Genomic DNA, 23,590 nt, shown 5'->3' with positions numbered 1-23,590 from the left:
TTCCCAACCCAGGGATCAAACCCAGATCTCCCCCACTGCAGGCAGATTTTTTACCATCTGAGCCACCAGGGAAGCCCATTAGATGTCTTAGGGTGTGATAATTTTGGTAACCTACATTTCCCATGGATTGATCATGGGTTACGTGTTCACTGACTTGAGGAAGAAAAGAAAAATACAAGAAATTATTAAAGTTATTTCTGTTTTTATTTATTCTTAGTAGTTAAATTCAGCCTAAGACCAGTGCTTCCATTTACACACTAAGAGCAAAGCCAGTCTACCACTGAAATCACATGACAAATTTTTATGTTTTGGCAATCTCTTTTCTGTTCATTCTTGAGGGAAAGAAATACCTAACTTTTTGTTATTTATATGAATTGAGGAGATCAGTGCTGAATTTATAGAATGGCAACATTCAAAGTGACCCAGAACCATTAACTCTTTGGTAGTAACTATAAATTTCAGAGACACATCTCTCATAGTTCCCTGCTTCACAATCAAAAACTGAGAAATCACAAAGCATTACATGTCAACTATAACCAGTATAGTATATTCTAGCTACAAATATATGAAACTGTGGCTTGAATGTGTGTCAAGAGAATGTTTTAGAATGACCCTTCTAAATAAGATAAATGGCTGCATTAGCATTTCTTTTCAGATGTTCTTTTTAATTCATTTGAAACTATCTGCAGATAGAAATAGAACTAGTTTGAATGCTGATCTCAATATGAAATACAGAATTCACAGAATAGATAAAATTGTTGATGTAGCATTCAATAATCAGGGTGCTATGAATTTTCCATTAAAATTCACTTATGTAGTAAAAATAGAGCTGTCATAGCTAGAAAAAATTATTTTCAGAGACAGCAGTTACCCTGGGTGGAAAAGAACAGTTCTACATAGAAAGAAAATCCAAGAAGTATGCAAAGTAAACACCAGGATACTTGATATATATAATTTAATCAGATAGTACATAGACTATGACATAAAACAGCAGTTTCCTAGAATAATTATAGGCTGCAAGACATGAAACCAGTTAGAAAACGGGTTGAGGTCCTACTCTGTGACAGTAGACTTATAAATACAAATGTAGAATTAGGTAGATCTACGCATTGTCTGCTTTTCCTTGTCATCAAATCAACGTGAACCAGTAGACTGATAAGAATTCAAGCAGTAGATGTATTGCTGATTCACTATATCTTGCCCAGTGAAGTGAGACTATTAACCTCACAGAGCCGCGATTAACTATGGATTGATAGTTTGGTATTTTAGATGCAAAAGCACATTTCTTCTAATTGGAAATACAGCTTAGAACTATTTTGTTGGGCAGACTTCAGATTGTCTGAAATAAGAATGCTTAGCTTGTGATGTATAATCCTCCTATTCAATAGTGACAAACATCAGAAACTAGGATTTTAGAGACTAATCCTGGTGGATGTTTGAGGGAAATCTTGTCCAATGACATGTATGGAAGGAAGAATATGTTAGCTTATTTTTTTCTTTTAATTGGGTGTATTGACTGGCCTAAGCATAGACATCCTCCTTTTCAGTCATATGGTTACAAAAACTGTACATTACAAAGAGTATAGAAACAAACTGAAAAGAGTGTGCCACAGATCCTGGATAATTATCTATATGCAGTTAAATTTAGAGATAGAAAAGAAAATACAGCCTACATCCTTATGGTGCACAATTACTTTTTAGATACAACGTATCACTAATAAGTATCATGGGCATCAACCCTAGTTGTCACCAGCAGAGAGAATGAGAGCGAGATCCGTTCGGTATAGCTTCCCTCCATCCGATAAAGCCATTATACTTTTCTTGTATGTTGGAATATTATTAATATCCAGATCCTAAAAAGGACATAGACAGTATTACAATCCAGTTAAACACTGAAGTGAATTAACCACTGTCACGTAATAAAATATGAGACAAAACTGCTTGTTATACCAATCCATTAAGAAGAGTTGGATTAAATTCTTATACAAATGTGAATAAATCACAAGGTTGTTTTAAAATCTATTTATCATAGGTAAACACTGATTCAGACCAGTATGAAATCAAGTGAAGAACTGAAATCTACTTCTCCTCTACAAAGTTTTAAAGTAGATTCTCCAGAGTAGATGTGTCGTTGCATCAGGATGGATCCATCAAGTCTGCTTAAGAAGGAAATGGCAAGGTAACTAGATTACCTGTTTATTTTTCTCACACAGATCTTTCAGTAAAGCATCCAGTTCATTTTCATCTATGTATCCATTGCCATCCTACAAGAGGGTTAATAAAACAATATATAAGCAACCTCATCCACAAAAAATGCAAAGGCAGTAAAATGGAAATAATTGAAATCCTCAGAAAATCTACCTACTGCAAATTTGGCAGATATACTAACCTTGTAGGTCAGACCCTCAAATTTTGAACTGCTCCAAAGTTCCAAAACAGATACGAATTTCCTCTCATTCAGCACCTTACATTTGTAAAATGCTTCGAAATTTTCAAAGCGGTTTTACATTTACTATTTCCCTGTATGTTAACAATATCACTACCTCTCGTTGAAGTAAGAAATTAATCACAAATGTTTTGCTGGAGGGAGGACGTAGGCATGGGGGAAGTATATTCCCGGCCTGTAATAGAGGCGGGCTGTTATCACATCAGCTGTGCTAGGGCCTCCAGAGGACTGGCTTGGTCCAGGAGGAAAGAAATGAGAAGAGATAGAGCATGTTAACTACTGACGTCATACACAACCTTTCCTCACACATGTGATCTCACTATTCCCTACGTGGGAGAATCCCCTCTGGATATTTTCATCTAGCCACCCTGCAGAGTGACTATTATTATCTCTTGGTTACAAATGAGGAAATTAAGGGTCAGAGGAGTTTGGTGTCTTATGCACAGTTCACAGGAGATAAATTGTAGCATGGGATTTGAATAAAATTCATCTAATTTGGGATATAACGTAATTCATTTCCTATGACAAGAATAAATTGGCTGAGTAATTTTAATAGCTCATGTTTCTTTAAATATAACCTTGAGTTTGAGGCTTTTTTTCCCTTTCTGAGCATTTTCCAAATTTTTCTAAAAAATCAAATTACAGATAAGAAACACTTTTTTTTTTTTTACCTGATCGTATAACTCAAAAGCTTTATTGAACTCTTTCCCACACATTTTGACTCCCTAGATGATAGAGAAGAGGGCAAAGATTAAAATGCTACAATTACATTTCATTGTGCTTCCCTTGGCAGATATCCCACATTTTAACCTTTTGAGAAATATTATGTACGGTAGAGAAAAAGAGAAATACCTGAAATTTAAGAAGAAAGTTCTCCTGCACGGGTAGTAATCTTTTGAGAGAAAAACATTATATAACTGCATTAGATTTCTGACAAAGGTCAGCTTATAATGGTTTTATTTGCATAGCTCCTAAACTCACCTGGCCATCTCAGTTAATTCCAGCTTTCCATCATTATTTGAATCAAACAATTTCAGCTGAAAGACAGAAGGCATTATTTTGTATTAAAAAAAATACCTGTTGCATAGAGAAGGAAATTCAAAATAAAGAAGTTTGAGTAATCAATTACCTATATAGACAGTAAAATTCTAGAAACTAGCATTTATTAAAAGTTCGGTGAAAAATTTCAGTTCTGTGACTTGTCAATTACCAAAGTTTATCACAACAATAGAAAATAGAGTAAGAGTGATCTTACGCTAGACTTCTGGAACATCATTGTTTATTTTTCTTGCAATGTATGTATGTATTATATTTGCAATATCTTGCAAATATGTATATGTTTATATTTGCATATAAACCTGAAAATATGTATGTTTATATGTATCAAGATGTGGGAGATACGGTGTCTGGCAGTACACATCCTGAAACTTTCCAAATAATAGTAGGAAAATAAATATTTAACTTGTTTTCCTCTTTTAGAGCATCAGAGAGTAAAGCAGATAATATGGATAAATCCTTACAGAATAAATTTTTGAGTAAGTGATCTTTTGATAGCTGAAAATTACCTAACTCCACAAAAAAGGAAACACTCATACACGGAGCCTTGAAGCTAGCCTTACAAGGCAGAAGCTTTGTAGGTATTTCACTTTTCAAGTGAAATGATACATGTGTGCATATGATGCCCACACCATAGTTTATTCATTTCATCCTGTGTAGTCTTGGGAATTAGCCAGAACACAGTAATATTTCATAGGCTCTTGGCTATAATCTTTTCAAGATCAGTCCTACCATTAGGTCTGTATATTCAGCTAGTTTTGTATCATCAACAGTCTTGTTTGCTTTTTCCAGCAAGTCCTTTAGAAAGTTCTGTTAAGACAAAAAAACAGATAAATTTCATCAATAACAATCTGCCTTCTTTACAGCCTGCTTTGAAATGGAACACCCCAGGAATACAAAGAAAGTCTCTTTTTGAGACTAGGACTGGATAAAAGGAGGACATTAGAAGAGAGGTCCTCTTGGCATTCCAGCAGGGATGCTGCCTTTGACAGGCGTGATATCTGCCTTTTACTGAGAACTGATCTGTCAGACCATGCTATGGTATGCTACGCTTTTATGATTTCAATTTAAAGAGAAGTTAGATTGTGCACCATGTAGGAATCAGAGTAAAAACTTATAAAGCCAGCCGGCCCAATGGATGCATTTCTTCCTAATGGTATCTTCACAGATACTCATGCGATTCTTCTCCAAGAAATAAGAAACACTGTGCATGTGTGCGTGCTAACTCATTTCAGTCGTGTCCGACTCTTTTGCAAGCCCATGGACTGTACCCCGCCAGGCTCCTCTGTCCATGGGATTGATTCTCCAGGCAAGAATACCGGTGTGGGTTGCCATGCCCTCCTCCAGGGACTGATCCTGCGTCTCTCATGTCTCCTGCATTGGAAGCCCAAGAAACAGAATGGACCCCCTTATACCTTTTTGAAGTGTGTGAATGATTATTAGTATACAAGGTGGAGATCTACCCTTAATCTCAAGTGCATTTTCTGCCCTTGCAATCTGTATTTCCTTATCAGTGTATAGCCAGTATGAAGCACATTTCACTAGAGGCTGAATTAGCTTTTAGGTTTGATGCAGTCCAAAGCACCTTGGTTAGTGTTTCACCTGACTGTTCAAACTAAAATAGTTGGCTGCAGGCGTTACCTAATTCTTGAAGGATATGAATCACACCAAAGTAGAAATTAATATGGGAAAGATGCAAAAAAAGATGATTATTAATTTGACAGTTGACATTTAGGAGTGATTTTAATTTTTTTACCAGAGAAATAAATCAAATAAAAGCTTTCAAGAGCTTGCCATATAAATGACAATGTAAGTACTTAAGAATATAATAGTTTTTCACTTTGTCTAGTGCTGTTCATTTGCAATTTCTTTATTTTTCAGAAAAATGAATTACTGCAATTATGGAAAACTGAGCTGATATGTTAAGACAATACCAAAGGATCGGGTTTCTTCAGGTTTGCTGTCATATATCTCCCTCCCAAATTTTCTAGTTCTGCTGGGATGATTTAACTTCATTATTTTCAATGAAGGAGACTTTTTCCTTATTATATTTCATAATTTTATTTTCACTTCAAACATTCCACTTAAAATTCAAAGTGAAGCATGGAAAATTCAAAGTTATCTGTTGGGGATGAATTTTATTTTTGAACCATATGAAGCTTTTGTCAGAGACTAATTGGGTTAAAAATCCTCATCAGAGACTAAAATGGTGGTCACAAAAATAGCCTGGGAGAAACTTCAGGACGCTGAGATTCAAAGTCATGTCTGAGAGCAAGCAATGTTTTACTCCATTATGGAATCTTAAAATTAGCTTTCTTGAAAGATCCATTAAAAAAGAATGCCAACTTATCTTCAAAATTCCCCAGAGAGAAGTACTTCTATTTAGAATCTCTTCTGAGAATAAAATTTAGAACAAAGAAGGTCAGTATTGGAAATGAGCTAAAGTTTCTTTATAAACTTGAGATGATTTTTAAAAGAATTTTTTTGGTCCAGTAGAATAAAAACACAATAATTTAACTGTCACCTTGTGGGTTGCTGAATTACAAATTTGTGAAAAATATAGTTTCTGGTGATTTCGTGTGAAAAATGTTTACATTTCTAAGTGTTGTTAGTCCCACATGCTTTAACGATTTTGCAGTTATACATGTGTGCTAAGTAGCTTCAGTCTTTGTGACCCCGTGGACTGTCACCTGCCAGGCTCCTCTGTCCATGGGATTCTCCAGGCAAGAATACTGGAGTGGGTTGCTGTGGCCTCCTCCAGGGGTCTTCCCGACCCAGGTATTGAACCCACATCTGAGTCTCCTGCATTGGCAGGCAGGTTCCTTACCACTAGTGCCACCTGGGAAGCCCTTGATTATACAAATACGTGTAACTCAAACAATGTTCAACTATGACCGGGAAACCATGTTTGATATTCCTGTTTCCCTACAGAGGAGCAGAAGAGGTAACTCTTGGTGACTAAAGCTGAAAACTTTTGATATTGTGGGAAAGAAAATTATTGCTATTATCAGATATTCTGTGGCCAAAGCCAGGTTCTTTTCCCAAGCAGCTGAGTACTCTTGAAAAATTATCTAATTTCTCTGAATTTCAGTTTGTTTGTTTGTTTGTATAATGGGAATTATAATACCTCCTCTGCAAATTTTCTTTGAGGATTAAATGTTAAAATACATGTTAAGCCTAGTATTATGCCTGCCACATAACAGGTGCTCAATAACTATTAATTTGTTTCCCTTCTAGTTACTCTATACCCTAAAGATAGAGAAAATAGAGACTTTCAGACTGAGAAGTGTTGAGGTCAATTTAAAAAAATGAGGGAAAGATGGTTTTGTATTTCTGAAAGGCTAGTAAATTATCGAGCTCATGAATAATATAATTTATATTGTACCTGTATTTCACAGAACCTCTCAGATGCAACATCTTACTTGAGCCTCACAATAAATTGAAAGGTAAGTGTTATTACCCTCATATAAAGGAAGAAAAAGTGAGGCAGAATGATAAAGACATTTGTCCAGAGACAAGACTTGGTTTCAGATCTCTTTACCTTTTCCTTCCTATCTTCCTCCTCTCCTACCAGTTCCTATGTACGTTTCTGAGATACGAATTGATAAATTCATTTCCAAAGTTACAGTTTTTCAGAAGTTTGATTATAGTGGGACTTTGTAAGCCCGGGGCCTTGGAAGCAAACTAGTGCAGAGATCACAGCTCTATGTCCTGTTTCTGTGTAGACTTCAGTTCATCACTTAACTTCGCTTCACTTTTTTCCTTACTGTGGTACCATTAATCCCACAGTACTCACATAAAGATTAAATAAGACGTGTATAAAGTGCCTGGCATACAACTGGTGTCCAACGGTTGCTTCTTTATCTTTAAAGGGAAATCTATATAGTTGTTTAATCTATAAGATAAAATGTCAAATTTTAATGAAAATAACCTGACTTATTTGGCTTAGTATGCCATTATAAATCTCTCTCTCTATCATCTATCTATCCCTTATTAACAATTAGTACACACCACAGGAAATGTCAACTGCTGAACAGAATTTCAAAAGGTACTTGAAGTCTCTTTTTTGATGGGGTACTTTATTAACCATGTGGAAGAGTGGATGAAAATGTGCCATTGCTTAACGTTAGTTTCTTTTGTGGGAAGTTTTTTTTAAAAAACCACGAAATTCATAATTGTATTTGAAAGGGGAAAATGTACACATTTTTCTTTGCTTACCTTAAGCTCCTCAGTTTCTATGAAGCCACTGTGATCAGTATCATATTTTCTCCATGTCTGTAAATAATTTTGGATAAGGAAGACCAAACACGTTAGAAAAGGTCATAATTCCCCTACTTTCAGATATCTGAAGATTTCACTCAGTGACAGGTTTCCTGTACCTTCATGAATTCCTCACAGGACTTTAGCTGCTGGCATCGGAAAAGCAGCAGGAAGTTCTCTTCCGTGGGTAACACATGAGCCAACTGGAAAAGATCGAAGAAGCTGGTGTGAGGAGCTCGAAAGCAAGTCTCTCTCATTTCCTGCTCTTAGTTGTGCTTGGCCATGATTTTTTACCCAGAAAACTAGGAGAGGAGAAACATGGCAATCGATTTTCCCTTTTGGATACTTTGTCCCTACAAAGTGCCATCGTGTTTTGCAGCGCTTGCTGCCCTTTGAGGGACTGGTTCTCAGGTCAGGGAGGAGGCTGCAGCAAGCATGCCTGGGGAGCGCAGGGAAGGGTGACTGACACTTCTCGTCTGCTAGACACACTGGCAGACTCATGCCGGTGGCTCGACCCCTGCATCTTTCCTGTGCCCCAGCCAGATCAGGTCTTTTCCTGTGAGGGCCCAGAAGATGGCACACATGGGGCCATGCATTTCATAAAAGAAGAAGCTGTGAGATATGAATGTAGCAGGGAGCACAGACGGCAAGAAATGAATTCTGAAAGTCGGAGGAGAAAGCTTATTAAGAGATGCAATGGAATATAAACTCAGGACAATTGTAAAACAAGAGAAAGAGAGATGGGAAAAGACACTTTACAGTGAACAGTGGAAACTGAATGGTAACAGGGAATATCAGTTCTCAAATGTTTGGTGTCTGCTAAAAGGACATCTGTTGCTTGAGTCCAGGGCTTAAATCTTATTTGATGATCTCCCTTGAGTGACCCACTGACATTTCTCCTAAGATCTCATTTTGTAACTTGAATGCTCCTTTTTTTTGTTTGTTTGTTTGGTGGAAAGAAGGACTCCAGATCCCATTTTATGACGAATACAATCTATTGTGCGCAGGGAGGGCGGGAGCTGGACTGATGGCCTAATGAAGGTGTATGCTCTATTCCTGGGCAGCTGCTAATTAGCTGTGGTCCGCAGCAACTCCCTCAGCCGTTTCTGGAACTTAGCATGCTCATCACTTAAAATGAGGAGTGGAAATAGAAACCAGTGTCTCTTAAATGTATTTGGTTCAAAATGACTTTGAGAAGCTGTTAGAATTACTGCATTTTCACCATTAAAGAATGAACCTACAATACTATATTTCATCTAATTACCAGAAGTTGATGAATCCCCTGAAGTACAGGCATGGACCCTCATCTGTGAATTTTAAACTAAAAAACCCATGGTCTAGATTAACCTCTAGGTCAGCATAAATCCCAAAAGTCTACCAAATTATAGAACAGACTCTCACACTTAAAAAATATATATATTGTCCTTTTAGGTCCATTAAAAAATTTTAAATGTAAAATGTATCATTCTATCTTATATGCAAGTAACCTCAGCTTCTTTATGCTGTATATGTCCTTTAACTTATCTTATTTTTAGATCTTTGAAATAATATTTCAAATTAGAATCATTCAGGCACTAATAATGGGATAAAATGAAGGGGCAGAGCCAGATATCTTATTAGGATGTTTAGTATGACTATCAGAAAACATTTTCTTATTTCCAAAGGTCAATAGTATGGTTATGCATTAATGCAAGCATTAATTTAGGAAACAGGAAATAGCCAATGCCAACTCTTTCTTTATTGGTATGTAAATTGTCAGATACCCCTTTGTAAGCTTTTGGTAGACCTACCCATAGCCCACCCATTTCAGGAGGGTAAAGACTATTCTTTGTCTGCATCCCCTGAATACTTAGTGTGGTACTCAACATGTTAGGTGCTTGACATAAATGTTTGGATTTGGTTAATAATTTTACTTCATTAAAAGTACCTACTTAACATGATTTGTAATGAGCATATATTTTTTATCTTCGTTGTGATTTTCTATATTGTTTGGATTTTCAAAATTACTGTACATTGTTTTGAACAAAATAATAATTTTTCTTTAAAAATCTACTTATCAAAACCCACCAAATAGATAAAAACAGAAAAACTAAAATACTGAACTAACAAGCAATGACCACATGTAAAATTAGGGAAATGTTTAACCTCTTTTGTTTAAAAAATTAAACTTTACATAACTTGCATGAAGTTCACAGGTCTCTAAGAATGTCAAATATAAAGATGGTAAAATTGCTCTTCATGTTTAGTATAAATGTATATTTCTTCACCCCTGCTATTTTGCTCCTACTTGGTTTAATTATAATAAAATACATATTATATCTACATGCAACATAGTCAATCTTTTAATTTAATTGAACTGTTAATGTTAAATTCAATACAGTACCATCATATTTTATAGACATTAGCAATGATTCTTAAACACATAAAACCCTGTCATAAGACAAACCAGCCACTAAGAAAGAAGTAAGTATGTGTGGATAGGATGTGGCTATGTGCTCAGTTGCTACGTTGTGTCTGACGCTCTGCAATCCCATGGACTGTTGCCCTCCAGGCTCCTCATGGGAGTCTCCAGGCAAGAATACTGGAGTGGGTTGCCATTTCCTTCTTCAGGGGATCTTCCCAACCCAGGGATAGAACCCTGGTCTCCCCCATTGCAGGCAGACTCTTTACTGACTGAGCTATGAGGGAAGCCCCTTCACAACAAACAAATAACATAACAAATCATCTCTTTTTTTACATATTTTTTGCCACGTCATGTGGTTTGTGGGATCTTAGTTCCTGGACCAGGGATTGAACCCAGACCCTTGGCAGTGAAAGCACCTAGTCCTAATCAATGGACCACTAGGGAAAGCATATGAATCAATATTAAAATTTCAGAGCTGGGTGCCTAAACTCTCCAGCTGTTGATTCTAAGACCATATCTACAATGTGACTGAGGTCTTTTATAGAAGCTGTTAAGTAGGGCTGTTGTTGCCTCTCTTTTGCTAAGTCACTCTTGTCAACAGGAGTAGCCTGTATTACTTGTTCCAAGGTTATTGGTGATTTCTTAATTTTCAGTCCACCAGCCTGCTTTTTTTATAAACTCTCAAAACTTTATTATGAGTTGGAGAAGAGAGTTAAGAAAAGGAGAGAAATGAGTGGAAGTCAGATAAGTGTGGCTACTAGGAGAATCTTTCAAAGCTTCATTTATGAAAATCGCTTGCTTGTCCCTGAGAGTGGGGAGGCAAAGATTTCTCTCTACTTGCCTGGCTTCTGTTTCAGTCTCTGTACATCTTGAGGAAAGGGTCTGTGACTTAATTAATGTTTTTTTTGCCTGGCACCTGCAAGAATTTCCATAGATATTTTACTCAACCAATGAATGAAGGCAGTTGACTATCCAGGGTCAGCGTAGGCTGCCAGAATTCAAATAGCTTGCTACTAAGCTGTGGACAGGGGTTGGAGTGGCCGCTGTGACTGCCATCCACAGTTCTCTTTAGATGCTAGGAGTGTTGTTGTGGTCTCAGCTGTCAGGTCTCTTTGGGAGATTACCTGGGCTGACGAGAGCTATGTTCCCAAGATGCACATAGGGATATAAAACCTAGCTCTCTCACTCAAAACTTGGGACATCTCCCAAGGTTTGTCCCAGTTCAGAGCTCACTGTAGGGTCAGCTAAAGTTGAGACTGTTTCATAGCCCAACGTCTTGCTCTGCCCAGCTTTGTTCTTTTATTTCCCTCGGATAGGCACTGATTCCAAGAGCACTTCTTAATAAACTTCCTCATTGCTTCTCTTCAACTCAGATATGGTCCCCAAAGGAACCAACCTATCCCAGGACAGGGATCTTTACCACCTCTCTTCTATTACTAACCATAATATGGAGCTCTTGATTAAGTTTTGGATCAGGTTGAAATCCCTTGCTGTGGCTCACGTGGCCGTGATTCAGAACCTATGAGGCACTGGACTGCATGCTGGGGATTCATAGTCACTGACAGTAAGAACTTTACAGGGAGGCAGATAATTAAAAATTTTGTTTCAGACAATTTCAAAGCAAGAGATAACTACAGTGGTAAAACTACATGCTAGGTGCTGGGAGAAGACATGTGAAGGACAATTTTACAAGAAATATAAATGACTGAGGTATATCTTTTAAAGCATACACACAAAGCTTAATTTTTGAAGACAATCTTGGTGCATGTTAGATTCTTTCAACACATATTAGTAAAACATTCACTTTCTTGGTTTGGAAGCCAAAGAAATATTTTTCTAGCCAATGAGAGGTGAGTCCAGGAAATTAGGAAATTTAAAAGGCAAATAATCTTTTCACACAAATTGAAGGCTAGTTGAATTTAATAATTTGAATTTGACAAGTTATAAGAATGGGAAAAAGATTGACATTAAGAAAAATGGCATAGATTTTTAATGAAATATTTTTATTTTTGATAATAATAGCAAGTACATTTACTTAGTTTTTATAGTGTACCAGGGCTTATCTATTTTTAACATGTGTTATCTGATGTTGATATTCATATGTCATCTGTGTTCACAACCAAGGAAACAGAGGCTCAGAGAAGGGAAATGACCTGCTATCACATAGCTTACAGTTGGAGCCAGATTTGAAATCAGTCTGACATTTTGATTTTGAGACTCTTGTCCTTTAACTATCACCCTCCATTAAAATCTTCAGTCTTAATAAACTATTTTAAAAATCTATCAAGAATGGAGTTCTAAATCAGATTTTATTGTCAGTCATTTCCCCAAACTCTGAGGTAGAAAACTGTGTATGCTTAGTTGCTCAGGCATGTCCAATTCTTCACAACCCCATGGACTGTAGCCCTCCAGGCTCCTCTGTCCTTGGAATTTTCCAGGCAAGAATACTGGAGTGGGTTGCCATTTCCTCCTCCAGGGTATATTCCTGACCCAGGGATTGAACCCTCATCTCCTGCAAGCCTCCTGCATTGCAGGGGAATTTTTTACCACTGAATCACCAGGAAAGCCTGAGGTAGAAAACTAGTTTACTATTTTAAAAATTACGTTTATTATGGTTAAATTTATATGCTCAAATCCCACTATCAAGAAAAGAAGGAAAGTCTAGAAAAATGCCTGCTTCCCTGGGAGAGTTATTACAATTTTACAACTGAAATAGCTTTCAGATCTATTTTTTCCAGTGGATGCACCGACCTGGACAAATAGACACAGTAAAACTCGAGAGGACGCTATTTTCTCACACAGTGCTCAAGCAATCAGGTGAAAAGTTTGCAGATTTGACATCCAGCTAAGGGAAACATCTATACTTAATGTGAGCACCAGAGAAGGAATTTCTATTATCTGCTAAATCATTCAGTCTCCCTCTTTGACTATTTTAATCAATCTTCTCTGCAATAGAGCTATTAGTCTGAATAAATTTAGAACATTTGACCGTCATGGTATTTGTTAAATTATCTCAGAATTTCAGAGTTCCTGTTTTGAGTTTGTATCAACAATCTCTTTATTATCAAGCTGTATTTGTGTGAATTTGAAAATCTATTTAAAAGACATGAAACCTAAAAGTTCACAAGAAAGCATATTTGTACATTGCCCTTCTTGTTACATGTTTTCACATGTCTAGGTGGTAACAGCATGTTGTTGGAAAGTGTCAGTCAACTTCGTTAAAACAGAAGTTTGAAAGTTAACCACTATATTTTCTGATTTTTTGAACAACACATTTCAATTAGAGCCAAGTCAGTTTGACCTGGAAAGCAGACTACCACATAAATACCATTTGGTTTATTTGGATTAGATTTTGAGGAGCCCCTGAATAACACCTACTAAGTGGGCAATACATAAGCAAATCAAATCTCTTTTCCCTTTGAACATGAAAGTTATGTATACTTGATGTGAGCTGATGGGAATCTGTAAACTATTATAAATTCTGGAAAACCTGGGTTTTTTTTTTATTCCCTCAAAGCTGGCTGAAATTCATGTATTTATGTTCCATGTTATACATAGGATTTCTTAGCAAGTGATATATGTCAGATTGGAAAACAGAAAGGATGAACTTGATTTAATACAACTTACTGGTGACACTAGAGGGCACATTACAAATTCAGGCATTCCCCACTCTCCTCCATTTTGTACATGTAATCTGTAGCTTTCAGTTCCTTTTTTCCAATGATTTTTCGGAATCTCTCCTTTTTTGTTATCCCTCCTCCTTAACCAGGTTAAGTACAATCAACCTGCACATGAATGACAGCAGCAATCTCTTCCCTGTTCCCCCATTCTCTCCTCGTTTCTCCAAGTACAGACCCTCCTCACTTCCTTCTGTGTCTTGGCTGATAACTCTGATTAACAAAAAGAATTCTGAAATCAGAGTCAGATCTAGACCTGTATAAATGTTCTGTCACTCTTTGCCAGTGGGACCTTAGACACGTCATTCAACCTTTCTGAGCTTCAATTTCTTTACCCTTAAAGTGAGAAACCTTGGCTAGCTTTTCTTCTGGGTCCCATGCAACAAAAAGTTCCATGTCCTGGAATAATTAAATTTTCTAATTAAGTCTTATGTGTTTCACTTCTCTTCTTTTAAACTCTTTCTGCTTTCACTGATTGAATGAGTGAGTGAGTGAAGTCTCTCAGTCGTGTCTGACTCTTTGTGGCTTCCTAGACTGTAGCCTACCAGGATCCTCCATCCATGGGATTTTCCAGGCAAGAGAACTGGAGTGGGTTGCCATTTCCTTCTCCAGGGGATCTTCCCAACCCAGGGATCAAACCCAGGTCTCCTGCATTGCAGGCAGATGCTTTACTCTCTAAGCTACCAGGGAAGTCCTTTCACTGATTGAAAGTTCTTCCCAAATCATGTTTCAAGTGATTGGGTCAAATAACTTCTCTATACTTTGTGCATCCCTGTTCAACCAGGTTAAATTTAAGCCTTGCCATAAGTAACCAATGAACTGAAGCTTAAAAATATTTTCTTTTAATGCAGAAAACTTGTGACTTATTAATTGCAAAAAAAAAAAAAAAAAGGCTGAGTGGTTTAGAGGAAAGTGGCTGAAATTCTACTTAAGCTACAGCTTTCCTCAACTATAAATTTATTTTATTTTGTTATTGTGAGGATCAAATGAGATCACATGTTTGAAAACACTCCATAATTGTGTGCGTGTTCAGTCCCCTCAGTAGTGTCCAACCCTTAGCCCTGGACTATAGCCCTCCAGGGTCCTCTGTCCATGGGATTCTCCAGGCAAGAATACTGGAGTGGGTTCCATGATTGTGTAATGTCATACAAATAAATGAAAATTCTCTTTCTTACTGTTATTGCTATAAAAGTTTCTCAAGTCTTCATTTCAGTCTTCATTAACTTCTTCATTCTCTTCTGTTAACTATGTCTATCTTTCCTCACACAGAAATCCTTTTCTTTCTTTCATGTAACAGTTTCTTTCCCAAACCTCTGTGGAAATTCCTGACATCAAATCTCTAGGAAAATGTATCTGGTAATAACTCCTAGCTTCTCATTCAAATTAGACCTCAAATAATACTTCATAAATGACCATCCCATATAATATACAGTAAAATATAGATTCAAAGTAGCTTTTTTCATCTTATCCTTTTGAAAATATAGAATCTATGTGAATCAGATCCATGCTTTTTGTGCTATTGTTAACAACCTAGGGTCACAGAAGAAATTAAAAATAGCTGAGCCCATTGGAGTCCTTAAGGTTAAATACATTAAATACAAGATGACAGTCTTTCCTGTACTAGAATTATAAAGTATGCCAAACTCTCAAATACCCACATCTATAATTTCACTGATTTCAGAATTTCTGACTATTTGAATAACTAGATTTATGTCATGTCATTTATGTTCATTTCAATGTTATTTCTTATCCTTGATGATTCACATTTTGATTAGTTGTCTTCTATGTCAATCTATAAGTCCCATTACTATTAATTTATCTATTTATATAGTAATGAGTTATGCATAGGCAAAGGGAAAAGTGTATACTCCAGGGAAATATTTTAATTACAAAGATAATAATAGTATGTCCTTCTTTAACTCTATTTGTAGTAGCTGTTTAAAAATAAGTATATTTCACATTGACATCACTGGTGTCCTATAACATCAATTTTTGAAAACCAGGTTAGTTCTCTGAATCAAAGGTAAATTATGACTAAGAATACTTCACAATCTAATACACTAAGAACATTATATAAAGAACATAATTATGTCTATTATTTGATATATTTTAAACTATGACCTTACTAATTTTTCTGGACAAAGTTATCCACTCAATTTCTCTAATTGGTTGCAGAGATAAAGAAAGTAGCTAAGACATTAGATTTTATAAAAGTAAAAGTACTGTTTCACATATCTGAAGAATGCAAAAGAGTTAATGTATAGACAAAGTTTTGCTTCCTTGATTCATAGACAAAAAAGTTGTCCTCACTAGAAAAAGATAAGATTTGACACTGAAGTTTCAGCTTTTAAAGAGTCAAAAGAAACACCTACACATCATAAAATACTCACTTTAAGTTCTTGTGTTTTTACATGGCCAACTGGCAATTTAAAATGGAACTTCAGAAAACAAGATGCAACTTTTTGCCATGATATCATCTTTAGGGCCTGCAAATAGTTCATTTTATTTTCTTTCTTTCTTTTTTTTTTTTTCATTTTATTTTCTAATAGAAAAGTCTACACTATTAGTAAGAAATTCCAGCGAACCGTGTTCTTAGCGTTTTATTGAACTGAGGCTGGTAAGGTAATGGGATGAGTACTCATCCAGAAGTTGCGAACTTGAGTCTCTAACTGCACCAAGGCCAGCAGACAGTTGCATAGCCAGAGACGAATCATTTGACTTCTTTAGGTCTTAGTTTCGTAATATATTAAATTTTGGCTTGGATTATAAAAATTCTTAGGTCTGTTGCATTTCTGAGCAGTTTTTGATTTTATATCTCTGAACAAAAGATAGCATGTTACTTAAGTAAAATAAGCCTCTTAGAACAGGTTTTGCCTATCATGTTTGAGTTAAATACAACTCCAAAAAGCTCACTTATTAAAACCATATGAGAACAATGCATAAATTCCTTACCTCTACAATTCCTATTTTTCCATCATCTCTTTGTCCATACTGATCCACAAAAGTTTTCATCTCAGGTGATAACTCCTAAAATTATAACAAGCCAGGTAAGAAGAAGGTTTTTTTCAAGAACAAATAAACAGTATGCTTGCTATCATGTTAATAACTTGTTACAAAGAAAAACTGGAATTAGAACCATTTAGAGTTATGCATATTGATTAACTTTTTCATGAAAATTAGGATATAACTGATGTACCAGTTTTACTCATTTGAAATGAAAGACATAATTTCTGAATCAGTCATTATGATTTATCTTCTATTATTAGTTTTGAGAATATGTTATCCTTTAAAAATGTAGTCAGAATTATTCTGTTCATAACCTTTAGTGAATTTAAATATAGTGATCCTCATGAATGCACCTTAACATTACTTGCTTCAGGGAAGATTATTTTATATTGCTGCACTAATTATCCTATAACATTTTCCTTATTATAACATGCTTTATCCATGGAAGTTAATATTGTGTTTTCAATTTGGACAAGCAAATGTGAATGTTCAAACGCAACTCACTTCTAAACAAAAAAAGTTTCCAGTGTGGATGAAGCTGGAAATGTTCTTACAAATTAAAAATCAGAAAAATTTGTGTCAAATTAACAAAAATGACTTGACCAATTTGTACTTTCATTAAAAATATGCAATACTGATGACCTTAGTTTGGATTACTGATTGTATATGCTAAAGATCTTTGTTTCCAAGAGTAATTTAGGGAGTAGTTCTCCAGTGTTTCCTTGTTTCCATTTTCTACCAAGAGGATGTTCTCATTTCCATTTAGTTACGTACAGAAGATATATTGAAGAGGGACAAAGTGAAAGCTTTCATCTCGTTTGACTTATCTTTTTCAATCTATTTTATTGCTTACATAACCTCTTCACATATTGACAGAATAGATAGCTCTGAACTGTAAACTAATGACCTGAACATAGATAGAACTAGTATTCAGGAAGTTGGATTTTATACCCTTGGGTCTTCAACATAGCCCATTTAAAATAGCCCTATTGCATTAACTGAAGCTGATGTAAAATAGGTCAGCCTTTATGAATGTCCTATTCTGTGTCCTTGGAAAAGTAAATTAAGGTTTCAGTTTTTATCATAACTGAGAAGATGGTGATAGTATCTATCACACACATTTGCTCTAGGGATAAATAGCTTAATAGAGTTTGAGGACTGTACTAAGGCTGAATATTATTATTATTAGTGTTAAAAAATCCTACTTTGGTTAAAGGTAAATTTCTTTAATAGAAGGTAACAAATAGTAATTAAACAGCTTAAAATAGCCTTAAAAAACCTCTTCCAATATGGATTAATTTCAACTTACCTTTATTACCTTAAACAGTGTAAAACATAATTACAATGATAATGATAATAAGTTAAAGCTTTATAAAAAATAAATGTAAATTTACAGACTATTTAGTGGAAAATGCTAGTTCTGAAAGTATATTAAGTTATGATATTTCATTAATGTTATATCACCTACAGTTAATATTAGTGAAACTTTGAAATTTCACATTATTAATATGCTAAGCCAAATAATTTTTCCATTAATACAGTAAAATTTGTTATCGTATTGCTAGAAATGCAAAGAAACCTGGTTTATAAGTTCAACCTTTAAGTTCTAAAAAAAAAAAGAGAAGAAAAAATAGATAAAAATTGATTTAATACAGTGAGGCCAGTAGTGAAATATTTGTCTAGTACATGAATGTTTCAATTCATATCTTGATTTAGATTTTAACTATTCAAACCTATATTACAATAATCAAGCTGTTAAGCAACTTGATATAATCCTGAACCTGTGCTCAGATTTGGTGTTATTGGATTATAATCCAACAATAACATCTTCCAATATTCTAAGATTGGAAACATACAGTAGAAAAAAATAATTAAGATCTAAAATTTTAAAAAGACTAAGATGAAGTCATTGTTTACAAAAAGTATATATATTAAAATGAGAAGAGGAAAAGAAATATCTGAAAACATGTATAGAGTTTCTAAATATCTGAATTTCTAAGCTGAAAATAAATATTAAAATTACTTCTTAGAAAATTAAAATATAATCATTTAGCTGCTGGAAACATCTTTAAAGGTTTTAATTAGAAGTTTTATGGTAAGTAAGATTTCCCAACCAGATATTTTAAATATATATATTTTAACTGTAGAAGAAAATGTTTTGTATTATTAGTCAAAGATACATAGATCTATAATGATAGTATTGCATGAATTTATGTACATGGTAATATATAAGATGGTATGGAGAGAGTATATAAAACATTTTCAATTTTATTTGATCCCATCCTATTACACTTTCAAATTTATGTAATATCAAATCTGGATAAAACAATTCCCAGAGTGTCCTGTGCCTGCTCAGTTGTGTCTGACTCTTTGTGACCCCATGGACTGTAGCCCGCCAGGCTCCTCTGTCCATGGGATTCTCCAGGCAAGAATACTGGAGTGGGTTGCTATTTCCTTCTCCAGGGTATATTCCTGACCCAGGGTCCCAGAGTGCTCTCTGGTTTTAAATCAATTTGATTTAAATCATTGAATTTTAGCAACTGATAGCTTTTAATGCATTATAAATCATTTTAGTGTCCTCTGGCATTCTTTTGGAGCTTTCCTGATAGCTCAGCTGGTAAAGAATCCACCTGCAGCAGTGCAGAAGACCCCTGTTCAAATTCCTGGGTTGGGAAGATCCTCTGGAGAAGGGATAGGCTATCCACTCCAGTATTCTTGGGCTTCCCTGGTGGCTCAGATGGTAAATAATCTGACTGCAATGCAGGAAACCTGGGTTCAATCCCTGAGTCAGGAAGATCCCCTGGAGGAGGGCACAGTAACCCATTCCAGTATTCTTGCCTGGAGAATCCCATGGACAGAAGAGCCTGGAGGGCTAGGCGTTCTTTTGATATGTGTACAAAGATATGTGCCACACATTTTTCAATTTAGATAGAACAAAAAGGTGATTATTAGTGAATTATATCTATATATATATATATATGTATGGCCATACTTCTCAGGCTTGTCCAATTTTTTGTGATCCTGTGGACCACAGCCCACCAGGCTCCTCTGTCCAAGGGTTTCTCCAGGCAAGAATACTGGAGTGGGTTGCCATCCCCTTCTCCAGGGGATTTTTCTAACCCAGGGATCGAAACCAGGTCTCCTGCATTGCAGGCAGATTCTTTACCATCTGATCCACCAGAGAAGCCCATTTATGTATACTATTATGTGTATAACTCAGTGCTGGAGGTGGTGATTTGCTAAAAGCTCACACAATTATATTTTCCTCTAAAGATATATCTTTGTATCTTCATATATATGTATATATATAATGTAAAATCTCTATGCTGACAATATATATTCTTAACAGGCTAATTTGTGCCAAAAGGAAGCTATTCATAATTAGTAAAAATTAACTGATAGCTTAAATTACAAATATAGCTAGTTTTCAAAATGCCACTAATTGCTTCCCATTAGAGAATCACTTTGCTTGTTTAAAATGTGTCAAGTTCTTAAAATTACTTTTTACATCTCTAACTTTTGATTTTCTTCCTCACAACAGAAATGAACCCCCTTTTTGCTAAATTTCCTGCTCATTATTATGTTGCAAAGTTGTACAAATTTCCCCCAGTGAGGAAGGACATTTTCTCCTCACTCCAACCACATCAACATTACAAGAATAATAATTGGCATTAATTGGCAATAGAATGAGAGATCCATAATCTACAGATTGGTTTCCTGACCTCCAAGGGGTAGAAATGTATTTCTACTCGTTTACTTTTCAGGCTATTAAAGAGAGGTTAAAAATTACCTAACTGAACTCAATAGAAGAGGTGGTGATCTGCTAACAGGTCTCACCCACACTTTCCTTTTAAGTACTATTAAAATACAAGTATATAATCTTTTAAAAGCTCTGACTTCATATTGTAAGGCTTTTTCGCTTTAAGGAATTACTCTTTCTCTCTCTCCTTTGTCTCTGCGTCTCCCCCTCCTTCTCCCTCTCTTTATCCCTACGCAATTTCAAAAGGCACTCTTTCTCCCGTTCTCAGTAAATAAATGTTTACGTTCCCAGAAACCATTTGATTTCGCTAGCTCTTTATGAGAACGCTAGAATATTTATTCAAAGACAAAGGTCTCTTTCCTCCCTTGCAAACTTCAACCTACCAAACCAGCCTTCTTCCGCGCCTGCTGGAGCTCCTGAATCAAGTTCTGAAGCTCCTTTCCTTCCAGGTAACCACTTCCTGTAAAGACAAAGAAGCACCCAGTTGTCAGACATTTCACTCAAGTTTCTTCCCCGTTCAATGTCCACAATGGCTATTTTCCGGCCACTGGAGAGGTCCCATCTTGGCCTTGATTATTGATTAACCTGCAAAAGATACACGACAGGGCAGTGGTCCCCTCCTGGGAGAGACCCATTAAGGGCAAAGGAGGATGGTTGGGTTGATGAGTGTAGCCATAGAAACTTTGCACTGTAGGGTCTCTCTCGCTGTCGCTACCCTCCACCCCAACCCCCCAGCTTCTATTTGTATCATCCTTGGAGAGAGAGAGAGAGAGAGAGAAAAAAAAAAAAAAAACTTTCCAGGTTTTGGGATAACATAGAAACAACACATAAACTTTAAAGTTCATGGTTGGCAGCCAACTGGAAAGAGATTAGGGAGATGGGGAAAGAAGCAAAGAAAAGAAATGAAGGATAATCGGATCAGGAGGCTCAAGGAAGGGAAAAGGGTGGGACAAGGTTCTTCAAGCAGTTAAAAAGATAAAAGATAATCACCGTCAGCGTCGAAATGAAGCCAGATCTCAAAAAACTGTGAGGCTGTGATCAGAGATGATTGCAGGTGGGATTCTGCCATCGTAGAGCGGAGTGGGTGGTCTGCGTGGAGTATGCGCGTGTCAGCGCTGAAGTGGGGTGAGAACCTCAGGGTATAGGTGCGCGTGTGTCTGTGCACGTGCGCGAGTGTGGACGTCTGTGTGTGTGTGTAAGAAGAAATCCCGGGCTGCAGGAGAAGGAAACGCAGGGCGCCGGCGCCGCCAGTCGCTGTCCTCGGTGCTGCTCGGCTCAGGCGTCCCCGGGAGTCCTCTGCGCCGGGGCTCCCGCTCTCGGTATTTATCTCGCCGTCGGGCCGGGCCACGCCTGCCCCGGCCTCCCATCCCTCAATCCCGCCTCTTGCTCGCAGCAACCTTCCACCCCTCCCTTCCCGTCTCCTCCTCTCCTCCCAGGAAAGCGAGCTGGAGCACTAGTTGTGAAGTGCAGAAAGCAGCAGGTGGTGGGAAATCCTTGGCTTAGAGACAGGTTGCGGAAAACATTCATTTCCCTCCACATTCTCATGTCCGAAAGGGATCTTATTTCTGAAGAGTATAGTGAAATATCGTGTGTGAAGAGGTTTTGATTTGCAGATGGAAGAGGAAAGTTAATGAAGGGTAGAACCACATAACGGATGCTTATATTGTGTGTGTGTCTCTGTGTGGGTGTGATTTCTCCAAGACATTTGAGTATTTGTTTGAACAAAGTCAGGTGAAAGTTTAGCAAATATTAGATTAATGTGATGAACATATGCAATGAACTATTGATATCAATAGCTACTCTATTTTGTGCTTGTTGAGGACCATCACATGAGTATTTGTTCAGTTCAATTCAGTAGCTCAGTCTTGTCCGACTCCTTGTGACCTCCATGAATCGCAGCACGCCAGGCCTCACTGTCCATCACCAACTCCCGGAGTTCACTCAAACTCATGTCCATCGAGTCGGTGATGCCATCCAGCCATCTCATCCTCTGTCGCCCCCTTCTCCTCCTGCTCCCAATCCCTCCCAGCATCAGAGTCTTTTCCAATGAGTCAACTCTTCGCATGAGGTGGCCAAAGTACTGGAGTTTCAGCTTTAGCATCATTCCTTCCAAAGAAATCCCAGGGCTGATCTCCCTTAGAATGGACTGGTTGGATCTCCTTGCAGTCCAAGGGACTCTCAAGAGTCTTCTCCAACACCACAGTTCAAAAGCATCAATTCTTTGGTGCTCAGCTTTCTTCACCTCCAACTTTCGCATCCATACGTGACCACTGGAAAAACCATAGCCTTGACTAGATGGACATTTGTTGGCAAAGTAATGTCTCTGCTTTTGAATATGCTATCTAATTTGGTCATGACTTTCCTTCCAAGAAGTAAGCGTCTTTTAATTTCATGGCTGCAGTCACCATCTGATCATTTATATAAACAAGCCTTGCCAACATGAGAAAGCACGATGATTTTTTTTTTTCAACTTGAAGTAGAATTATAATTGAAAAGTGACAGAATTTAAACTATAAAATGATAAAATGTAAAGAAAAGGAAGTTATCTTTAGAGATACTATGGTTTACCTTCTTTGGGTATAGAAAGACTTAGCAAACTAAAGAAAGAGAAACCATACCTAGGTGAGCTAAAAAGCCAAGGCCCTGCCTGCTCAGTGGCTGGAACACCATATCTCTCCTTTTTGCTATGCCAAGCAAGTTCTGTTAAAGAAATTTTCAAACATTTTTGGAAGTTACCATGAGAATTGGGGGGGGGGGGGGAATCTAACTGAACATGTTATGTATTTTAATATAATAAATGATGATTTATTATTTACTTACAGACTGTATGCAGGTCAAAAGCAACAGTTAGAACTGGATATGGAACAACAGACTGGTTCCAAATAGGAAAAGGAGTATGTCAAGGCTGTATATTGTCACCCTGCTTATTTAACTTCTGTGCAGAGTACATCATGAGAAATGCTGGGCTGGAAGAAGCACAA

General features: G+C 36.7%; 1 protein-coding gene across 1 annotated transcript; it reads right to left on the bottom strand.

The window, feature by feature from the left end:
• Positions 1-1,739: 1,739 nt before the first annotated feature.
• On the bottom strand, positions 1,740-21,678 carry CALB1 (calbindin 1). Its single transcript, XM_052651834.1, has 11 exons — positions 21,600-21,678; positions 20,993-21,069; positions 16,796-16,870; positions 7,882-7,965; positions 7,721-7,777; positions 4,235-4,312; positions 3,428-3,483; positions 3,299-3,338; positions 3,118-3,171; positions 2,193-2,264; positions 1,740-1,853 (listed from the first exon to the last, which is right to left on the bottom strand). The coding sequence occupies exons 1-11, from the start codon at positions 21,676-21,678 to the stop codon at positions 1,740-1,742; spliced, it is 786 nt and encodes a 261-aa protein (XP_052507794.1).
• Positions 21,679-23,590: the final 1,912 nt, after the last annotated feature.

This window comes from Budorcas taxicolor, chromosome 14 (genome assembly GCF_023091745.1).
Source record: "Budorcas taxicolor isolate Tak-1 chromosome 14, Takin1.1, whole genome shotgun sequence".
Taxonomy (NCBI): domain Eukaryota; kingdom Metazoa; phylum Chordata; class Mammalia; order Artiodactyla; family Bovidae; genus Budorcas; species Budorcas taxicolor.
This window is presented reverse-complemented; position numbering and strand designations above follow the sequence as displayed.